The 23,751-nt window shown below is 36.8% G+C and overlaps 2 protein-coding genes across 2 annotated transcripts; both read left to right on the top strand.

The window, feature by feature from the left end:
- The first annotated feature begins 3,672 nt into the window (after positions 1-3,672).
- Positions 3,673-4,797, top strand: LOC121235034. The gene has a single exon (XM_041131276.1). It carries the CDS (start codon positions 3,673-3,675, stop codon positions 4,795-4,797), a length of 1,125 nt encoding a protein of 374 aa, XP_040987210.1.
- Positions 4,798-13,230: 8,433 nt separating this feature from the next.
- On the top strand, positions 13,231-21,098 carry LOC121240468. Its single transcript, XM_041137934.1, is given in 11 exon segments — positions 13,231-13,704; positions 14,189-15,974; positions 15,977-16,630; positions 16,700-17,044; positions 17,127-17,213; positions 18,245-18,397; positions 18,637-18,800; positions 18,875-19,022; positions 19,212-19,334; positions 19,459-19,546; positions 20,641-21,098. Coding segments are annotated over 10 exon segments (3,543 nt in total). The 5' UTR covers positions 13,231-13,704; positions 14,189-14,384; the 3' UTR covers positions 20,832-21,098.
- Positions 21,099-23,751: the final 2,653 nt, after the last annotated feature.

The following is a 23,751-nucleotide window of genomic DNA, read 5'->3' as shown; positions in this document are numbered from 1 at the left end:
ATTCAAAGAAAAATGCGAACACTATGGAGCAATACAATGTCTTTCTCTCGCTATCTCTCTCTAACACACAAGGGCTATGTCTCTAACCTTTTCTCTCTGTTTCACATCGTACTCCAGTGCCTCAAAATTAATTTCAGAACATACATATTCCATATATATATATATATATATATATATATATATATATAGGCTAGCGGCAGAAACTCTAAAAAATAGATTCTAGGTTATTCACTTGAGCAGATTGTCGCACGTGCCTCGAGCAAACTCTCTATCTGAGTTTTGCTTGAGCCAACCATCGAGTGCAATTCGAGTGAACTTTCAGCTTGGCATTTCCTTAGTTCACAAACCAGGCTCCACAACCCAATAATCTCCCACTTGGAGACTGGTTCAACAACAACCATCAACCACTGTCTCCAGCACAAGCCCTTCACATATGCAGATCACAACTCTCGTCTGCCTTCCTGACTACGGATAGGTTTTTGGGCTTTGCACTTTAGCCCTAGGCCTGAGAATGCCATGTCAAGATGACTATTTACTTGTAATGGCAATCCATAAAAGATCATATTGATATTTTTTTTAATTCATCACCATTATTAATAAAATTTGCATGAAGTTGTTTTGAACTTTGTGTTTGAAAGAGGCCTAGATTTCCTGATCTAATAACCTACATATTTCATACATTGGCCTAATATGAGATGATTTTCTCGACATCCCATTTTCTTCTCCAAGTTTTTTTTTTTAAACAGATCATAAACCTTCATTAATAGAGGACATTATAAAGTTGACTTGAAAACAAGTCAATTACAAACATTAATAGCTTATCAGCACACTCTCGTGACTGACATGGTCTAGTCCAGGCGATAAATCTCTAAAGACCTAGGTCTAAGAGATAGCACACCTGTCCACAACAGAGGTTACAAAACCCCCTACCCCGACTAAGCAAGGTAGGGTTGACCAAACCCGACCAAAACTCCTACAATGCCGAGGGGGGGACCACTCCATGTGGACTAAGGTCCGAAGGCACTATTTTTTGAATTTTTATTTTTCTAAAAAGTAAAGACAAAACACAAATTAGATTACATTGGGAAAACACTGCAAAAAATGGAAAAGTAGTGCACAAAGAGGTTGCTGTGGCGCGTGCAGTTCTGGGAGGAAAGCCGACGGTCGATCTTGGAAGTCTCGGACTCACATGCCCCAGAAACGCCGCGAGTGGCATTGGCAGAGGACTCCCCGGTGGCGTGTGAGAGCCACAAGCCGAAAGTTTCCGAGAACTTCAACCTACGCGTGCGGGCTACTCGCTGCTCCGTTTGGCGCCGCATTTTCTTCTCTAAGTTATTCTCCTACTTTTCCACTAAAGAGAAAAATAGTGACCAGAAGATTATATTTCATACATGTTTATAATGTTTTTTTTTCTCTCAAATACTTGTCTAGACCAGCTTTTGTGTCAAATCACTTAAAAGATCATATTCTCTTTTTAGACTACTTCACTCCTATTCATAAACTATTCACTACTTTTTCACAATTATTGACAGATCATCTGAGATCACTACATCATCCAAACGTAATCTAATGAGATGTTTGGATAATAAAATGAGATGAGAAATTGATCCGATCCGGGGTGTGATGGATCGAAATTTTCGGTCCATCATTTTCTCAGATCGGACCGGACGGAACACCCACAAGGACTGGATTGGACCAGTAGCTATCAGTCCAATTCGTTCGGTCTGGCCCAATTATTTTGTTTCATATTTTTTTGTAAAAAAATTATTTAAATTACTAAAATTAAGATTAAGTGAATTATTGATGTGGATTATGTAACTAACTCATTAAAAAAATATTTAACTATAATTATATTTATGATGTTGATAGCTATTATTTACTAACTTAGACTTTACTCTTTAGCATGCATAGTTATTAATAATATCATACATTTTATATATGGTTAATGAATATCAAATAATTTCATTGTACATAGATTATTCATACTTGCTTGCAATTTAGGTATTTAAAAAAATTTCCTAATTACTTTAATTTAAGTGTAAATAGTAGAGTATATTTGAATGTATGATGTATTAACTATTTACATATAATGACATAAATTATCACATGATTTATGATTTATTATTAATTGATAGTATATATTATTTTATATTTTATATGTTCAATGATAATAAATTAGACAATGCTAGGGACCAAGAAAAAGTATAGCCGAATGTAAAGAAAACCTGACGCTCCAAGAACAGAAAGCTTTCTTGAGCCTTCTTGCTACGATGGGTTCCAGGTTTATGTAAGGTTGCATGGCAGCCACTGACAACTTAAATCGACATTTGTTCGTGGACCTCATCTCGGTGGTGCCCCAACCTCTTCCCGAGTTGTCTGTGGCGTATCGTGTACCGAAAACAAAGGATGGAGAAGTATTTTTTCAGTTCTCTAAGGATGAAATACAACGCTTGGCAAAACCATTTAGGTTCTCGATAGTTCTGAAATTCCTTAGGAATCGTCCTCCCCTGGATGCTATTCGGGCCTTTATTCAAAATTGGTGGAATCTTGATGGCATTCTGGTTGTGTCCACTGTGAGGTAGCCTCTAAATGTGTTTATACGAATGACTTCGGAAGAAGACTGCATGAAGGTGCTATCACGTGAAGTATGCGATATCGATGGGATCCCCATACCGTCCATTCCACTGGACACCAGACTTTAAGGAAGAAGAAGAGCCATCTATCGTGCCGGTATGGATCGTCTTACCAGGTTTGCCTCCTAACTATTACTATAAGTCTTTTTTAAAAATTCTTACAGCTCCGATAGGTAGATTTATTAGGCAAGATAACCCCACTCATTGTGTAACTCACACCGATGGTGCCCATATCTGTGTGGAGATGGATGCTGCCAAGGAGCCTCTATCTCATTTTTGGATTGGGACTCCTGGTATGGGGTCTAGCCGAAAGCAAGAAATAGTGTATGAGACACTGTCGGCGTTTTGTTCTAAGTGCAAGATTTAGGGGCATAATGTAAAGATTTGTAGAGCTGGAGAAAAGAATACCGAAAACAAAGTTTGGGTTCGACAACAAGAACCTGTTGTTGAAGAATCGAATGAACCAACCATTCTTCCAGTTACTGCGGAAAAAGAAATTGAAGAAAATAAAGATACTGAATTAAATCTGGTAACAGTTGGAAATGGAAAAAGAACATGGTGAGGTGCCTGTTATTGAGTGTCCTGCTAAGGCGAGACAGAAAACTACGCTAGAGAAAAATGAAGTACGATTGGATATTTCTCCCATGCAGAAGGAGGCAGAGTTGAACATAAACAGTCAGGAAGTTGAAGTTGTCCAAAGAAACGAAAAGCATTTAGAGCAGATGGAGGATGATAAAGCACAGGAGGAGGAGTTCTTTTTGGAAGAGGGGTCGATGTTGGATCTGGAACCAGAAACACATGCGGAAGTTTTTCCGCAGGAGAAGGAATATCACACGGAAACAGAGGGTGAAGCCGGGAAAAGAAAATACCATAAGAGGCACTTTGAGAAAGTCAGGAGTTCCAAGAGGGTGCTCACTCGTGCTACAAAATGCTCTCTGTGACAAGGTCCATACTAGTTTGGAATATCAGGGGGATCGAAACCTCTAAGGGACGCTTAAAGACGCTGCTAAAAAAATATAAACCGAAACTGGCAGTATTGATGGAACCGTTTCAGAGTATTGACAAAGTTCAAAGGTACATGAGGGCTCTTCAGTTTGATAAGGTAATAACGAACGAGGAAGTTGGAGGAAAAATCTGGGCCTTTTGGATGAATAAGTTGGATGTTCAGGTAGTACGAATGGGAACACAATACCTGTCATTACGTATAGCGGATGGAGATTCTCAGTTTCTGGGTAATTTTATCTATGCGAAATGTAGTAGAATTGAAAGGCAGATCTTATGGGAGGAGATGAGTTCGAGTAACATGGGTATGGATAATTGTTTGTTTGCTGGAGATTTTAATATAAATCGTTTGGACTTGGAAATAAGAGGTGGTAAGCCAAGGTCTAGAGCTGCCATAGAGGATTTTAATAGATGGATTCACCAAGGTAGGTTGATTGAAATGAAATCACAAGAAAGAAACTTCTCTTGGTGTAATGGGCAGCAGGGCTTAGCTAGAGCTTGGGCTAAACTGGATAGAGTGCTCCTTGATCCTACTTTAATATCCGCTTTTCCTAATGCGATCTGTTATTATTTGCCAAGGACAACGTCGGATCATAGTCCCATGTTCATAGAGTTCCTTAAGGACCCTTATTCTTATGGCCCTTCTCCATTTCGATTTCAGCAAATGTGGATTGAGCATCCAGATTTTATGAGTTTTGTACAGTATGTGTGGTCTGAACCAATAGTAGGTACGGGACATGAGAAATTAGCTAGTAAGCTTAAGAAGATGAGAGTGGCTTTACGTGAGTGGAACAAGAGGGCGTTTGGGCAGACTAACACTCAGATAGCTATTCTTGAAGAGAAGGTTGAGGGTCTTGAAGGTAATCTGCAAGGAGTATGGGACGAAGAGGTTGAAAGGGAGCTTGTGGGGTCCTATAAGGAGTTGTCTTCTTGGAGTCGTAGGGAAGACATCCGTTTGGCTCAAATGGAAAAAATTAAATGGAAGATGGAAGGCGATCGAAATTCAAACTTCTTCCATGTTTGGTTAACTAATAAAAGGCGTAAAAGGATTCTGAAGTTGAGAACTACGGACGGGATTGAGTTTAATTCACCGGAAGAAATTCATCTTGGGGCCGTTAATTATTTTTCTGGGTTCCTACAAAATTCAAATCAGACTAGCTAGAGAAGTTCCTGATTTAACGCATTTGATCTCTCCGATTATTGAGGAAAAGGATATTGCTCGTCTTTGTTGCATCCCTTCGGAGAATGAAGTTAAAGAGGCCCTCTCTTCTATTCCTATAAATAGTTCTCCGGGGCCAAATGGTTTTGGTGCGGGTTTTTTTATGAGCTGCTGGGAGGTGATTAAGAGGGAGGTCTTGGCAGCTGTCTCGGAATTTTTTCTCTCTAAAAACCTTCCGAGGTTTTATTCGGCTTCTTTCATTGTACTTATTTCGAAGGTAGATATGCCTTTGGGATTTGATAAATTTAGGCCGATAAGCCTTTGTTCGGTCTTCTATAAAATTTGTTCGAAAATTATTGTGAATCCTCTGACAGACCTGCTTCCCAAATTGGTATCTCTTGAGCAAGGAGCTTTTATACCTGGGAGGAGCATATTTGAGAATATTAGTCTTACTCAGGAAATGGTTCATTCCCTGAATAAGACAGCACATGGCGGTAACATTATGATTAAAGTTGACATGGCCAAAGCATATGACCGGGTGGATTGGAAATTTTTGTTGGAGGTACTCCGGTGTTTTGGTTTCTCTCTTCCTTTTTGTGAATTAATTCATGCATGCATTTCGAATGTATGGTACTATGTGATGTTAAACGGAACGACGAAATGTTTTTTTCAAGGGGGTCGTGGGTTACGCCAGGGGTTCCCTTTTGCCTTATCTTTTTATTATTCTCCAGGAGGTGCTCTCTAGACTTTTGAAACATAACGTGATGATGAACAAGATTGGACATTTCTCACAAGCTCGAGGCACTCCTTAGATTTCACATCTTATGTACGCTGATGACATTGTAATTTTCCTGAATGGTGGTAAAAAGTCTGTGAATGAACTTTTATTGGTGTTTGAAAAATATGAAGCATGGTCAGGTCAGATGATTAATAAAGAAAAGATTGCCATATTTTATTCTCAAAATATTTCTATGGTCCGAAAGAGAGCTCTAAAAAGGCTGACAGGGTTCTCGGAAGGCTCTTTTCCCTTTAAATATCTAGGGGTTCCGATTGTCTTGGGGCACCTCATGCATGTGCACTTGGAGGAGATGGTTAATAAAGTCTGGAACAAAATCAGCGGTTGGAAAATGAAGCTCCTCTCTTCGGGTGGCCGTTTAATACTTCTTAGGCATGTGCTTTCTAGCATGTCTTTACATCTGTTTGCTGTTTTGCAAGTTCCCTAATCTATTATCAAAGCTTTAAACTGAATGATGAGTACATTTTTTTTGGGAGAGGTGAATGGTAAAGGGAAAAAATAGTGGGTGGCATGGGACAGTATTTGTAAGCCAATAGAAGAAGGAGAACTGGGTTTGCGCAATTTGGATGATATGCAAAAAGCCTTGCACATGCGGTTTGCATGGAACTTAATTCAAGGTAAATCTCTGTGGGCTAGTTTCTTTAAAGGAAAATACGTGGGTTCTTCTCCTTGGGCTCTCATTGACATGAAAAAATGAACGAGATTTTGGAAAATGATAGCGAAAAGTATTCCTGAGGTCATTAATAATTCAAAGTGGCGAGTTAGAGATGGGAACATTTTATTTTGGTATGATAAATGGAGAGATAGGGGTCCGATAATTGAGGATTTCCAGCTTGTGGGTAACCCAATGCTTAAAGTTAAGGATCGTAAGTTGTCTAATATTTGGGATGTGGAGTTGTTGAATACATTAGTGGGACAGGAAAATGTGGATGATATTATTGAGGCTTTGGCTGGATATAAGGGGGGGTCTGATGTGTTGATATGGACGAAGCAAGACAGTGGAAGTTTCTCCACTAAATCCGCTTGGGATTGCATTAGAATTCACGGTTCAAGTATGGAGTGGCATCCATGGATGTGGCATAAGCTGCTGCCTCTTAAAATTTCGGTTTTGATGTGGAAAGCATGGAATATGGCTTTAAGCGTTGATGATCGTCTTCGTCGCATTGAGATCCCAATAGTTTCTCGTTGTGATTGTTGTGACGAAGGTAAGTATGAAGACCAAAATCACGTACTTTTTGGAGGAGAGTTTGCAGCGAAGATATGGCGTCATTGTGGCACTACCTTTGGTATTCCAATCGGTCTTACTTGGAGGGAAACGGTATCAACTTGGTTTAGACGTGCGGCATCAGATTCTCAAGTGGGACTCATCTTCTTCCTTCTATTATTACTTGGCAACTTTGGAGTAGGAGATGCAAGGCTCGTATGGAGGGTAGTTTTCAGTCTATCAGTTCGGTTTGACATGTTATTAAGAGTTGGATGGGTTCAGTAAGTCAAGAAATGAAAAATGTTACTAAATGTTCGATGCGCGATTCACAAATTCTACAGGTATTGCAAATTTCGGCTTTGGTTCCCAATAGGCAAAATTTAAAGTTAGTTGCTTGGAAAAGGCCAGAGCAAGGGTGGTTTAAGTTGAATACAGATAGTAGTAGTCTTGGGAACCTAGGCTCTTCGGGGGTGGGTGGTATTATTAGAAATGATCAAGGAATTTTGATTCATGCCTTTAACTCTTTTACTGGATTCGGTTCAAATAATAGAGCGGAGTTGTTAGCTCTTATGCAGGGTCTCAAAGTTTGTAAGGATCTGGGGATAAATTTTGTGGAAGTTGAATTAGATTCTCAAGTAGTGATCTCGTGGTGGAATAGGCGGAGATGTGGTGTGTGGTACTTGGAGGATTTTTGAGAGGATACTCTTGCCCTTATGGATTCTATGGTATGCGTAGTTCGGCATGTGTATAGGCAAGGAAATAAAGTTGCTGACTGGTTGGCTCGGAGTGGTGCGAATGGTCTTAACGCTGAATGGCATAATCTCAGGGATGCACTAAGGAGTCTTCGAGGATTAATTCGATTGGATAAACTAGGTTTACCATCTTTGCGTAGCTGTTAGCGTCATTCTCAAGTGGCGTTTGGTAGTCATGTGGTTTTGGTAAGATTATACGTATTATATTTGTTGTGTTAACGTTTCTTGTGTTTGTTTTTCAGGTATGGTTTTTAGTTCGTACTTTTGTTAGTCTTGGTTGGTGGTTTTCTCTTGGTTAGAGGTTTCCAGTACTGTTTGATACCTGGTTTAGTTATTGTAACGTCAGGTGTCGGTCTATAACCACGATTTTCATCTGCCACAAGTGAGGGTATATAAATAAAATTGGGACGGGGTCACTCTTGGACAGGTGAATCTTGGCTCTTCTATAAAAAAAAAATGATAATAAATTAGATGAAAGTTACATCAATAACTTATATAATTACTATATAAAAATTAATAGATTACATTATTAAAAATATTTTTAAAAATATATTTAGGGGTTTGATTCGGTCCGATCCTGTCCAAAATTTATAGACCCCAGGACCGAACCAAATTTCTTCAATCCACAATTTTTGGGATCAAGACCGATCGGTACAATATTCGGTCTGGTCAGTTTTTTCGGTCCTGATCGAATTCTGTACACCCCTAGAAATCTGTGAATAGTAGTGAAATGGTTTGAGTTATGATATTTTATAGAGTTTTAGGAAATGAGCGAAAAAAAATGAATAAAAATATTATAAAGTTAAAATGTTGTTATAATATAACTTTTTAATATTATTTTATTTTGAAATTTGAAAAAATTAAATTTATTTTATGGTATTTTGTTTGGAAGTTTGGGAAAATTTTAATAATTAGTTAATGATTAAATAAAATAGTTGAATATTTAAATTTAAAAAGTGTATGTTTGAGTGTTATTTAGATTTTGAGATGGGATGAGATGAAACCATCTCAACATCCAAACAACCTTCAATCAATTTTTTTCTTCATAAAAAACACATGAACAATAAATATGATGATTATTTTTTACTTTGTTCAAATCAAAATTTTTAATGTGGCCAATTTTTTAATCTTGATAAAATTGCTCGTTATACATTGAATGGATATAAAATGGATCAATTACATCTATAATATCTATTTTTTAGAATTATAAATAAAAAATAGCATCTAATATATACATATAATACATACATAAACAAACATAATTATGGTTTTTGAAACGTGGCTTTTGTTGAGTGGGTGGAAAATCTACTATTCTAAAAATTTGAAACCTTTTTTTTTTTTTTTTTTTTTTTTTGAGTTTAGAAAAGTAAATAGGAAAATTTTTTGAGTTTAGAAAAGTAAATAGGAAAATGTAAATAAAAATTTTATATATGATTTATATCGGAGTTTGTGAAATTAGATAGGTAGAATTTAAGTGCTATTTTGCTTATTTTCAAAGTAACGATGTTCTACGTTGTTGTGAGATATTTTTATGAGTAATGCTAGAGAGAAGTCACTGTAGCAGTGCACACTTTACACTCACTATATAGCTGCTTCTAGTTCTCTACTTTTTTTTTTTTAGATTTGAGATATGTGTAATCTAGATGATGCCACATCATGTATACAAAATAATTGCTCCCAACAGTAGCTGCTATATATATTTATTCTATTTTTATTAAGACTTAATGCGATCCTTTCATTTGTGTCTCTTATGTTCTGAAACAGAAAGAGAACTGGAAAATCAGATTAGAAGTGCATGTCCCTGTCTTCATTAAAGAGTAATTTCTTCAAGCATAAATTGCAGAATTAAAATTCACACAATAAAAAATACTCCTTAGTTTTTCATTTTCATTGTTCAAAATCAAAAGCCCCAAAGTTTGATAAGCGCTAGCTAGAAGACTAATTTCCAATACACTTCCAGGTAATTTATTTGAGCATTGTCTGCATAAATACTAAAGTTCTAACCAATAACAAATACTCCTTAAACTTATTCGCCTCTCATTGTTCAAAATGAAAAACCACAATGTTGCTTTGAACTTCGATCAGTTCTAGATTGTTAATGTCGTGTTTTGCATACCCTTGAGCCAGACTCCAACAACTCAGGTATTCGCAACGGACCCTGCAGAAAAAAGAATGTAATGCGGCTTTGAGAGAGCGGCCTAGGGGTCGGTGAGCCTCTAATACCAAAGTCAGTAAGTATTCTTGGGGTGTAATAAATAAGTAAAAAAGTCTAGGGATCAGAGAGAGTTTTCTCGTACCTGAGATCAGCTATTTATACTACAACTTTGAAGGGCAGTTCATGCCGACTTCCATGGAGTCCGAGTTCCCTGTATTGTTCATTTTGTCAGAGTCTTTAAATGTGGCGTGGCTCCGTATCGGCTTCATAATTGTGGAGTGTGACTTGATTTACGGCGTCATTAATGTGGGGTGGCTCCCTGAGCCTCAATCTGGTTTATGTGAGTCGTTGATGCTTTGATGCAATGAATCGAGGGTCCTCCACATTTTCCGTGTATCCTATGCATATTCTGTACTCGAGGGAGGCCGCCGATGTGTCAGGTCGAGTTGTCTTGTCGACCAGACGGCGCATCTCCCTGGTTGACAGTTAGCTCCTTGCTTGAGTAAGATCCTTATTGGACTGAGTTTCTGGGCCGAGGTCTTGTGGACCTTTCCTGAGGGGAAAATTTCCCTTACACAGATATCACACAATGTTGCAATCAAAATCAAATTCCCAATGCCAAGATTATGAATCCAGTGCACTAATATGATGGATGCCGTTTAAGGGGCTTGTTTGGAAATAAATCTTATCCCAAAATTTTTATCTCATATCATCTCATCACATCACATGTCCTTCCCAAACATAATTCAAATATAAATATTTTCAAACTAATCATTACAATTTTCTCAAATTTTAAAAAAATAATAATAATTCAATTTTTTCAAATTTCCAAACAAAAATAATATTATAAAACTATATTCTAACAATATTTAAACTTTAGAATATTTTCTATTCAACTTTTTCTCTCTCATTTCCCAAAACTCAAAAAATACTCAACTCAAACTATTTCACTACTATTTATAAACTATCTTACTATTATTCACAAAATTTTTATCTCATCTCACCCCCAAACGAGCCCGAAATCTCATTGGTGTTCTTGTGAAAAACACCCCAGGCTATTACCAACAATGCTAAAGACAAGCAATAGACAATAAGAAAAATAAATAATCAGTCATATGACACAGAATATAACGTGGCTCGGCAACGTGCCTATGTCCAGAGAACTGCAGAGAGTTTTATTTAGGAACACTGTGGAGCAATACAATATCTTTCTCTCACTATCTCTCTCTAGCACACAAGGGCTATGTTTCTAACCTTTTCTCTCTGTTTCACGCCATTCTCCAGTGCCTCAAGATTAATTTTAGAACATATATTATATGTATAGGCTAGCAGCGGAAACTCTAAAAAATAGATTCTAACTTATTCACTCAAGCAGAGTGTTGCATATGCCTCAAGCAAACTCTCTATCCCACATTTGCTCGAGCGGTTTGTCAAGCGAACTCTCTGCCTTAGCTTCGCTGGAGCCAACATCAAGTGCAATTCAAGTGAACTTTCGGCTTGACATTTCCTCAGATTACAAACCAGGCTCCACAACCCAACAATCTCCCACTTGGAGACTAGTTCAACCACAATCGTCAACCACTGTCTCCAGCACAAGCCCTTCACCTCTACAGCTCATACCTCTTGTCTTCAAGCTAGGAGACCAACTAAAGCCGTGTACGACTTCAGCTCCTCACGTGTAGTTTTCTTAGTCAAAAAATCTGCAAGGTAACTCGCAACTCCCACTACTAGGAATACCTGGTCTCGTACCAACCCTAGCACACATCAGAGAACCTGTAGCTGACCCTTATCTAATATGGACAATTGATCCCACCTCCTATTGCCATTCTGTGGTTCTCTCCTTAATAACGTTGTACGCCACTAATCTTGACAGGGCTCTAATCATTATCATCCATGCTATCCGGCTTCTTTTCTAACAAAGAAAGATTGAGCCTCTTCCCGTTGAGATAATTTGTACCATCAAACTTCTCAAAATCCGTGCCGTTAAACTTCTTTCCCAAAATCCGTGCCATTAAACTTCTCGATCTCAGCCTTCACTTCGTCTCCTGTCATCGTTCTTCCCTAGACCCCAACCTTGGGGCTCTGATACCAGGTCTTGTGAAAAACACCATCATGCTATTACCAACGATGCTACAAACAAGTAATAGGCAATGAGAGAAATAAATAATCAATTAGATGATACAGGATTTAACATGGTTCGACAACGTACTTACGTCCACGAAGCTACAGAGGATTTTATTCAAAGAAAAATAGGAATACTATGGAGTAATACAATATCTCTTCCGCACTATCCCTCTCTAACACACAAGGGTTCTCTCTCTAACCTTTTCTCTCTCTTTAACATTGTTCTCCATTGCCTCAAGATTAATTTTAGAACCTATACATTACATATATATAGGCTAGAGGCGAAGACTCTAAAAAAAAGATTTTGGGTTATTCACTTGAGGAGAGTGTTGAACGCACATCGAGCGAACTCTCTATCCGACATTCGCTCGAGCAATCTGTCGAGTGAGTCTCAAGTGAACTCTCTGTCTAAGTTTCACTCGAGCTAATCATCAAGTACATCTTGAGCAAACTTTCAACTTGGCATTTCCTCAGCTCACAAACCAGGCTCCATTACCCAACAAGAGTATAGTTAGCTTTACTGTTGATTTTAGGTTTCTCGGATGCCAAGGAAAAAAGAGATGAATTTCAATGTGAATGCGGAGAATAAAGGAGGATCTCGAAATAACGAATGAGGCAATTAGTGTTAGAAAATGAATTGTGCAATTCTTTCTTTCTTTTTTTAATGGAGTTTTGTGCAATTTTAATACATGTAAATTTGGCGTACTCCCTTTAAAAAATGGTTCCATTATAAAATGTCAATTTTCATAAAGTGGGTATTATCATTAAAAAGTGACTTTTATATGGTGTAGCTCATTTCTTTTTTAAAATAACTGCATAAAGCTTGCACGTCTTAAATTTATATATATTAGTATTCAATAATATTTAGTTATAGAATAGTTTATTATTTTATAGATTTTGTCCAGGTGTTCTTGCAAGGATATCCACATGTACTACATCAACTCAAAAGTGCATTAATCAATGGATGCATGGAATGTATGATGGAAGGAAAAGGATCAAAATTATTACGTAGCACAGTGGTTATTAATTAAAAAAAAAAAAAAGAGCAAACCTTAATCTGATCAGTATGGTAGGAATTTTGGATTTTTTTAGAATCTTTAATTGAACTTTGAAACTTAGAATTCAAACAATATTAAATGTTCAGTAAATGCTATAATTTTATTAAATTTGTGGATCTAAATTAATTTTAAATTTAAATATAAACTTTACTTATATATACTTTAGATTTCAAAAATTGTATCTATTTTGATAGATATGGGCTGAAAATCAGGTTCTTGGTCCACAAATAGTCAAAACTCGAATGGACTTTAGAAACAGATTCAAAGCTCAACGGATTATGGGCCTACACCCCATAGGGGCCTACGGGCTGTTCGTGAGGCATTCGGATGGACGAACGGCCTGTAGGCCAATCTGTTTGCCCAACAGCCGGGCAGGACGGCGCCGAGGGGCTGTTCCACAAAGAGTCCCCACCAAGGTGGTTGCGGGGGGCAGAGTGGCTGGCTGCCGCCCGCATAAGGCGGATAGCGGGCCTGAATCAACTTACATACGGAGGGAAAAATGCTGCATTGGATTTAAAAAAAGAGAGAATTTTCTTTTAATTATTCAGTTAGAAGTTAAGCCCCGCAATATTCTTACCTTTGAATTCCTGGCGCGTTATTTTAAGCAAAATATCGTTGTTACGCCCCGCTTTGAACTCCGACCCTTAGGCAACGGCATCCCCTCCCTCTCTCTCAATCTCAAAGCCACACCCCCACAAACAAAACTCAAAATCCAAACTCTATTTTCCTCTTTTGATTCCGAAAGTTTGAATTCATTTCCAATTCCACCACCTTTGGAGCTTAATTCCATGCACATAGTAAAGATTTTCGCAAACAAGCAGGTACGTACCTTTCTCACTGTTCTCTTTCTTTAACGAGGAGTTCAGTTTTATCCACCTGGGTACGTTTTATTTATACCAACACAAGATGTTTACCCTCTTTTCCTTCTTCATTTTCGTTTATTTGTAATTTTTTTTTTTTCAGTTCCTTCTTGGTCATTTTTTCTTTTGTCATTGCTTAATTTATGATATTGCATCATTGGGTTCTTTGGTTATTCCATTATTTTCTACACTTCGATCATTAGTTTTCTGGATATTCTTTCACATTTGAACTTTCAAGTTCAATTGTGGAAATAAGTCCTGTGTTACGGTTTGATTGTGAGGGTAGGGTGGTCGTGAATGTTGCTGATACTGTAGCTGGAATGGAGTAAATATGGGGAACATGTGGTAGAATATTTGTTTGATATTCTTTCAATTTGTTGAACCCGTAATAATATTCATTAAATGCTGAAAAAGGAGCTGAAATTTTTGCCGTTGTTGGTGCCAGATGTAAAATTAGGCCTTGGAAGTTATAGGAGCAGGTAAGCCAATTGATCGAGTTTGTACACCTATCGACAGGATGATTGTCTGAGCATTAAGTTTTGAAACTCTAAGGAAATTGTAGAGGCATGAAGGAATAAGGCATAAAAGGACACAGAATGTTCATATGAAGCTATAAATAAAGTTGAACTTGTATTGAGACAATGACTAGGGAAGCCCCTAGTACCTCAGGTCAACAGTCCTACAAAGAAGCAGGGTATGTTCTGCCAAGTGACAGGACCACCACGGAGAGAAAGGAAAATAATATCTGTGTACAGACAGGTGAGGAATTTTCCACTAAGTTTTTGCGGGATCGCACTGCTCTGAGAAGATTGCCACTGATATCTGAAGTGGAACAGCACCAGCCAAAGAGAGTAGGTTTTAATCTCAATAAGAACCATCAGCTGGCTTATGAGGATCTCAGTGCCACTGTTGGGCTGCAAAGAATTGATTCTGAATGTAGTTCAGAATTCTTTGAGTTTGTCACAGGAACTGAATATGGGGCTGAAGCAGAGAACAAGACTTATACCAATAATATAAACAGATATCACTGGGAATATGGTGCTATTGGGCAAGTGCCTAGTAACTTTTCTGATAAGCCTGATCAAGTAACTCCAGCAATAATTGCTCCGCCCCTACGTGTAGTGGGGTCCAATCATTCATACTATCCTCATGGACCAGAAATCTCAGAAGCTTCTTTCTCTGGCAAGATGAAAATTCTCTGCAGCTTTGGGGGTAGAATCTTACCAAGGCCAAGCGATGGCAAGCTTAGATATGTGGGTGGAGAGACACGAATTATATCCATCAGAAAGAATGTCACTTGGGTGGATCTTATGAAGAAGACTTCTGCAATTTGTAACCAACTGCATACTATCAAATACCAGCTTCCTGGTGAGGATCTTGATGCACTTATATCTGTTTGTTCAGATGAGGATCTTCAGCATATGATAGAGGAATATCAAGAGCTGGAAAGAATTGAGGGTTCTCACAGACTGCGGATATTTCTTGTATCTTCAAATGAACCCGAGAGCCCAAGTTCTAAGGAAGGAAAGGCTACCCAGACACGTGATGCTGATTATCAGTATATTGTAGCTATTAATGGCACGGTGGACCCAAGTTCCAAGAAGAGCTCTAGTGGTCAGAGTTTGACAAGCCAGAACAGCCAATTTGGAAATACCTCAGATTATAGTCCAACTTTGCATCGAGACTCTCCTACATCACCATATAATTTAGAGATTAGGGATTGTAGTCCAAGTTCCTCAAATTTGGCAGGAATGTTTCCCAAGCCTGCTTCTCAGTATCTAACTGCACTTCAGATACCAAGCAAGTCATTCAACCAGTCCCCTCCTATATCTCCGGGTCAGCGTCGAGATCCTAATAATTCTAATTTGCAGATTTATGTGGATCGACCATGTGCAGATGGCAATCAAATCATCAATCTATTTGTTAAGGAAAAGCTACCTTGTGACAATCCATATTATATTGAAAATTTGTATTATCCTGATGCCTTGGCTTATTACAATAATCTTTCTCATCGGCCTACATTGATGAATTACCAACAGCCTAATGAATATTTGGTACAAACTGGCCATGACAACAAATCCCACAACAGACACTTTCACGACCGAAGCCCCAGAAAAGATTTGGAATATTCTCTATCATATGATCAAAGTGAAATGAATTATGAGAAACGAACGCTTGGGGAAAGTGAATTCCATTCAGACAAGTTTCCCCCTTCCCCGATGCTCCAATGGGCTTGTGGCCAGGGTTCAATGATACAGATGTTTCTCATAGCAAAATCATGCAAGTATTCTCGGACTCTCAGTTGCAGGAACATGGTGAGAGGTCCAATTGCTACCTCTCACTGTCCCCTTTGAGTGCTGTGAGAGAAAAATCATTTTCACTAGAAATCCCAAATTCCCCATTACAATGTGAAGAGAGAATTGATGAGAAGCCCCAAATAGCTGAATATGAGAATCAGCCTACTTCTGAGACACCTGAAGATTGCAAGAAGATTTCTGAACTGGATCAAGACCAGAAAGACTCTGAGGGAAATGTTGAAGTTACATCATGTGATAATGCCACAGAGTTTAAGAAGTTCCCAGACCTGAACTATCTCCCTAGTGTATGTCTATCCTTGAAAGAGCTACAAAACCTCAGAGGAAGGATTCATGTTTCACCAGTCATTTCTTCTAAATGTTCTGCAGAGAGCAGGAGGGAGCACTCCCTTGATTTCCAAGCAGATGAAACTGTTCCTGAGTTTTCAATTAAAAGCCAAACTTCTAACAAGGATAAGCAGTGTGCGACAACTGAGACATCAAGTATTCAAGCAGCATCTGATGGGTACCCTGGAATATTACATTTTGCATCATGGGGATTGGATGACCAAGAATCCATGGACCAAAGATGTGTAAGTATATTTCCCTTTCCCAGAATTAAGCTTGTACAGAATAATAATCTCATCTATGCCTTATTTCAGAAGTCAACCACAAGCACTGTTTTCTGTAGAGAGGCTCCTCTCTATAATTCGGATCCCCTAGATTATTCAGACCACATGGTTGACATCGTTGGACATGGCAGACCTTCTTATGATGAAGCCAAGTTTGGAGATGTTATCGGTGTCCAATCACAGCCATCATATTGTCGTCCTGACAACAAGAAGCTAGAATCAGTTATCATTATTGAAGATATAACTGATTCTACACGTCCTGGCACTCCCTTGTCCTCAAAAGTTTTCTCATGTACAGAGAATGAAGCCAATGATGATGTGCTATCTCCTAGGCAAACAGAAGCAGAGAATACCACCTTAAATTCTGAATGCGAGGTAAACAGTTTCCGTATGGAACTAGAGTTCATGTTTTATGATAGTGATTTTAGTTGTTAATTTGAGCTCATATCCTATATAGGGTGTGAAAGGTAATCGCAGAGATATTGATGACTCCATCACTGATGCTACAATAGCTGAAATGGAAGCAGGCATCTATGGTTTGCAGGTTCACAATGTCTATCTTCTGATTTTATGCGTGATTCAACAGCAGTCCCCTTTCCTATCAGATTTCTTTGTTTTCATTCCTAGAAAATCAAACAAAAATTTCCAGTGATTCTTTCATGTAAATGATGTGCACTGTGGCAATAAACTATCGTACTTTAAAATTTTCTATTTTTTTGAAGGAGTTTTATTCTCACCGACAGCTTCAATATCTGTTAAATTTACATTTTCCTCTGGATTAGAAATGATCCTAGGAAACAAAGGATTTGAATAAAAATTGTATTGGCAAGTAACCGAGTTATGAAATGAAACTGCATTTATGAGCATGAGAGTTTCCCAACAGATGCTTCTTCAACCAAATTTCCTATTTTTGTCATGGATTTTTAATCAAGTATGCAAGGTTAAGTGAATAATGCAGACTTTCTAGATTTAGAACTGAACGCGTGATGTCTTGTTCCTAGTGATTTGTGTTACATTTCCAAGAAGATTGAAGCAACTGCTTTAAAGTTTATATCTTAAGAAAAATAATGGTATCTAAATATTTTTGCTTTTCATGTTTTTAAGAGAATGATGCATTATGGCATCCAAGTACCACATGCAGTTCTTAACTAGAAAGGAGCTTGGTTTTATCTAATTGACTTCTTTGTCATTTTCTGTCATTTGCCTCTTCCTTTAATGTGTATTTTTCTTGGTTATTCATTTAACTACGCGTCTTCAAGTTACTGCCTTCAGAATGATTCAACATGGTTACATATTACAGAACTACTTATTTCATTTCCTTTTTGTTTCTTTCTTAACTATTGCAAGGCTTTCAGTTCGTCGCGGTAAGCAAATTCAGATTTGCCTAAACCAACTTGTAATCTGAAATTACAACCCTGTGATTGACTCCCTTATCCTATTTCTATCTTGCTTCTTCTTTTTCTTGCTATTTTGGTCCTTTGTTTTTTGGAAAACAAATGGTAAAATCTTGAGTCTATTTTGTTCCTGGAATCTAGAGTCTGTGTTTAACTGAATGCTTCGTATGCTGATCTGCAGATTATATCAAATGCTGATCTTGAAGAATTGAAAGAGTTAGGATCTGGTACGTTTGGAACTGTATATCATGGAAAGTGGAGGGGAACAGATGTTGCTATTAAGAGAATAAGAAAGAGTTGCTTTCAAGGCAATTCATCAGAGCAAGAGCGACTGGTAGGTCCTAAAATCATCAGTATTTGAACATATGAAATTCTGCTTTATCACAATTTTTGCTCATGGCTATATTTGTACAGTTCCCATAATATACAGAATTTTTAAACCTTAGGAAACAGAAGTTCTAAAATTATTAACTTCTCAATGACTTGAATGGCATTACTTGGTTTCATTATGTACATATATATATATATATTTTTAGTACTGGGTCAAAATTTCTTCTCTACCTGTTTGTATAGATAAAAGACTTCTGGAGAGAGGCACGGATATTGTCAACTCTTCACCATCCAAATGTGGTTGCATTCTATGGGGTTGTTCCTGATGGGCCTGAGGGAACATTGGCAACTGTAACTGAATTTATGGCCAATGGATCATTGAGAAATGTACTATTGAGGAAGGATCGGTGAGTCGGTACATATTTCCTTTCTCTTTAACCCCATATATAGATTTATGCAACCCTTAGAATTCTTCCTGCAGGGTGCTTGATCGCCAAAAAAGGCTAATAATTGCAATGGATGCTGCTTTTGGCATGGAATACTTGCATTTGAAAAATATTGTTCATTTTGATTTGAAATGTGACAATTTGTTAGTCAATTTGAGGGATCCTGAACGACCCATTTGCAAGGTAATTAATAGCAGAACAAAATTTTGATTGACACAGTTGTCTTCAGTATCACTCTTTATTGTGGATCCATATACAATCATATGAGTATTTCTATATTTTTTCAGGTCTTCAGTGATTAGTGTTTCTTAAACAATTTTTATCTTTGAGTAGTTAGATTTCAACTCACTTGGGATTGTAACTGCCTTTCAGGTTGGAGATTTTGGCTTGTCAAGAATTAAACGCAACACACTTGTCTCTGGGGGTGTTCGAGGAACCCTTCCATGGATGGCACCAGAACTATTAAGTGGTAGCAGCAGCCGGGTCTCTGAGAAGGTTCTAGACTTGGGATAGAACCTATTACCTTACACCACAGAGTTTTAAGTAAATTGAATAACAACCAATTATGCCTCAAAGAATGCAATAGCAATATCATGTGTTTTTCTTTTCTTTTCAATAGGTTGATGTTTTCTCATTTGGTATTGTGATGTGGGAGATTCTGACCAGTGAGGAGCCATATGCTAACATGCATTGTGGTGCTATCATAGGTAAATTCTGACCCATTGCTGAAATTAATGTATCTTTTTCTTCATCAGAGTTTAGTTCCCTATCATATATTAATAGAGCACTTTTCAACTTAAGATGATTTTGAAATGGCATGCTTTGGTATTCAATTTGAAAGAGTCACTTCAATTTTTTCTCCTTGACAGTTGCGAATTTGGTTCACAACTCCACATCTGGTGTTTTTTTTTTAACTTATGATTATAAGTTGTCCTTGGAGACCATCCTTAGGAGAAACATTGCCATTTGAATCCAATGATATATGGTGATTATGGTGACTTTTAGTGGCCCATTATGGGGATCCCATCTATAAATTGGGGGTAGAAACACGTCTTTTTGGCATGTAATACTAAAGCTTCTCTCAGGAAATTCTGGTGCTACCAACCTCTTTTTGAATCCATTATAACATTATAATCCATGTACATTCGTGTCACACGGATGACTCTTACCCATTAACATCTTGTTTGATGAAAGGTTCAATTTCTTTCTATGGACTACCTTCTATTGCAATAATAAGTTCATATGTTTAATTTGTTACAGTAGTCACTATAATGTTGACGCTAGGACAGTATTATCTCCCCCCTCCACCCCTCCCAGCTAGAGGCCCTACTTTGGAAGAGACATTACCTTTATTTGCTAGAATATCTGCATTTCTTCCTATTTGAATCCCTGGATTGTCTCTTGTTCATTGCCAAATGTTAGTTTAATCCCAAGACCTTTTGGCATGATGATCTTGAGCAGCATTTCAGAATTTTGGTCCAACATTGCTTTTTCTCACTTGAACTAAAATAAAATTTGAAAATTTTGATGTGGCCCTAGAAATCATGACCATCCAATATGAAAACAGACGGAGGCATTTTTAACATTTTCAGATAACCAATGTGTCCACCCGGTCCCCAAGTAGAAGGCATACAAATCTCTGTCAGTTGTGGAAAACTAGTTTATATATCTAAGAATTTGATTTTTATGGTAAATCGCTTGTCATTTTCTTTTATCCTATTTCTTGAAGACAGCCTATTTCAGTGAGTGAGTCTCTGCTACGATTTTGATTACCATAGTCTTGTTGTGAACTTTGCTGAAGGAGGAATTGTAAATAACACACTCAGACCTCCAATTCCAAAACGTTGTGATCCTGAATGGAAGAAGTTAATGGAAGAGTGCTGGTCCCCTGATCCTACAGCCAGGCCATCATTCACAGAGATAACAAATAGGCTACGTGATATGTCAACTGCAGTCCTGAAAAAGCGACGTGCTAGTCCTGCCAATAGATGAACCAAAAATCCTCATGTAAGTCACACTTGTACATAACCCAAAATGATCAATTAAAAAGAACATTAGAAAATTTTGTTTTTCATTTTATTATATTGTGCGGAGTCTTTAAACTGTAAAATAGCTTTTATACGACCGGAGCCATTAATGTAGACATTTATACGAATAAGATCCATATGTAGTTTGTACTTTTTTCTATTTCTTTGATGTATTAAGTTAAAAAGACCTGAAATGATTTGTACATGGTAAATTAATGTTGTTGTTCGAAAAGTCAGTTCTTTGTAAAACTTCTTTAGTTTCTCACAGGAAGTGATGGGGCTCCGTGGCTTCTCTATGGAGTTCATAATATAGGGCTGCATTTAAGTGTGGAGATTATTGCATTGAACACAAGTTGTTATAGATGGTTCAGACTCTTTGGAATTTTCCACTTGACACCCCTATAGGCTATACCTCTTCTTGGTAGAGGTTGTGTTGAGATATAAATTAAATAGGGTAAGGTACACCTACAACTCTTTTACAATTATTTTTACAAATCATTTTAAATCAACCAATGTAATTGCGCTACTTCATTAAAAGAAACAATTTCAATTTTACATAACTACTCTTTATTTTAAGTAGAGTTATAAAATGGTCGTAGACTAATTGTAAGTTTATTATTTTCCTTTGTATTACATTCTTAACACACCATCTCACGTGTGGGTCAGATTCTCTCTTATTGGGTAAGCTCAATACATAGAATATTTGATTAAATGAGGTAGAATGTATAGTCAAAGTTCAAATCCAGGATGTCTGTCATGATACCATAAGATTAAACTGATGGGAATAAGTATATTTTATTATTTAGTTTATATCTTAAAGTTCCCTCTCACGTGTGGGGTAGACTCTCACTTAATAGATGGGCTCAATCCGTAGAATATTTAATAAAATGGGATGAAGTGTAAAGTCCGATCTGATATCATGCAAAATCATCACTTGTCCTAAAAATTTAAACTGATAGGAAATGGTAGATTTAATTATTTATATTTATCTTAACATATACCAACTCTAGAAACTCAATTCTACTACCGACTCTTCTCTTAACCTTGTAGTAGTAAACATTTAGAATTCTGATTTTAGTTTCTTTCAGCCGAGAGTTCTATAATGTAGTGCAAATATTCCTTCCCTTAACAGAGATAGGGGTGCTGCATTTATCCTGCCCTTAAATACATATTTAAAATCTTAGGAGCTAACCCACAACCCTAGAGTCTTGCTTTTGCTACTCCATAAGTTGTAAATGGTGAGCAAGAAGGCATAAAATAAAAGAAAAGATATTTACAACTGTAAATTGCACAAACGTTACGTAATCGCTTTAAAAAAAGTGAATAAAATAGGAGAAACTACATAAAAAATTTAATTTTTTAATAGTGGACCTTACCCTTCTTCAAAATAATTACGCAGTGTTTATACACTTCACGATTATATATAAAATTACTCATTTAACTGTTAAGCATGATAGTACTCATAAATATTGTCAGTTATGAAATATAGAGTCCGTCAGCCAAAAGCATGTAAATAAGGGCTATGAAATTTACTGGTCATTCTTCTAACTATCGGACTATAAAATGAGTAATCATAGATCATTCAATCTAAAATCAGGCCCCTTTTGGATTGAGAGATGAGATGATTTTAGATGAGTTAAATAAAATATTGTTATAATATTATTTTTTAATATTATTATTGTTTTAATATTTGAAAAAATTGAATTATTTATTATATTTTGTGTAAAAATTTAGAAAAGTTGTAATGATAAGATAAATTGAGATTACTTTTTATTGAGCGATCAAAATGAGGCAGCAAAATGAAGTGACATAGTAGCATTACTCAATTGTGAATGATAAAATGTAAAATGAAGAATAGTATTGCTCTCTTTTATGAAAAGAAATTTTCATCCTAAATCTTGATATTTATAATCACTTCTATGTGACATGACATTTTAACTAATTATCATTTAAGTGGTTAGCAAATGAAGTCATTCAAAATATATCATATCAGCGAGTATAATAAAAGATAATAAGATAATTTATGATGAAAAGTAGCATTGCTATTTCGAGAAGACAAATGTATCACATAATAAAAGATATAGTATGTGATGCATTTTAGGTAGTTGTCGTCGTCTAATTACTTAAATGCGATGCCATTCAAAATCATGTATCATATCAGCAAATGTAATTAGGGATTCCAAGATATACGATGAAGATTTAAATTTTCCAGTGGATTCTATATTGGAAGACCACATATATCTTTGTGTTGAGTTGAATATGCAAAGGATAGAGATTGATTGAGATGATGAAGTTACCAGCTAGCTTATGCAATTAAGATTAAAGTCATTGGTGGGAAACAAATGAAGTGGCTTACAACCACCCGTTTGACTCTTGTTGTTAATTTCTTCTTCTCTTTTGAGACTGATTTTGAAAGCGTTTTCATTCTTCACAAGTCATAACTTGTTTAAATAACACAAATGTCAGTTAACATGCCCTTTTGAGATTTTACCTACACTTCTTTCTTTTCAAATATCCCTTGTGGGACGTAATGGGCAAATGACGTGATGTCTAACTTTTCCAACAGTACTGTATTCTGATCTACGACATATCATTTCTCCCTCTATATATCCTAATATTCGACCTGGTCTCCATATCCTCAATTATATATTTTACTAAATAATATTAATAATAGACTTTTCTATTCGTGGAAGGGAAAATAATAGAGAAATTGATCTTCAGTACAACTTGACAAGACTAGTTAGTGTTTGCCAAAAAAGGTTTTGCAATGTATCAGTTACTATTCACCCACTCACTCCATGACAACTTTATTTTTTCTTTATTTTTTCATAGGGTGTGGGGTGTGTTAAGATATAAAATAAATAATAAAAATCTACATCTTCCTA

The sequence above is a fragment of the Juglans microcarpa x Juglans regia genome, chromosome 1D (assembly GCF_004785595.1).
Source record: "Juglans microcarpa x Juglans regia isolate MS1-56 chromosome 1D, Jm3101_v1.0, whole genome shotgun sequence".
NCBI classification, from domain to species: Eukaryota; Viridiplantae; Streptophyta; class Magnoliopsida; order Fagales; family Juglandaceae; genus Juglans; species Juglans microcarpa x Juglans regia.
Note: the sequence above shows the minus strand (reverse complement) of the source record. Positions and strands in the feature narration are given on the sequence as shown.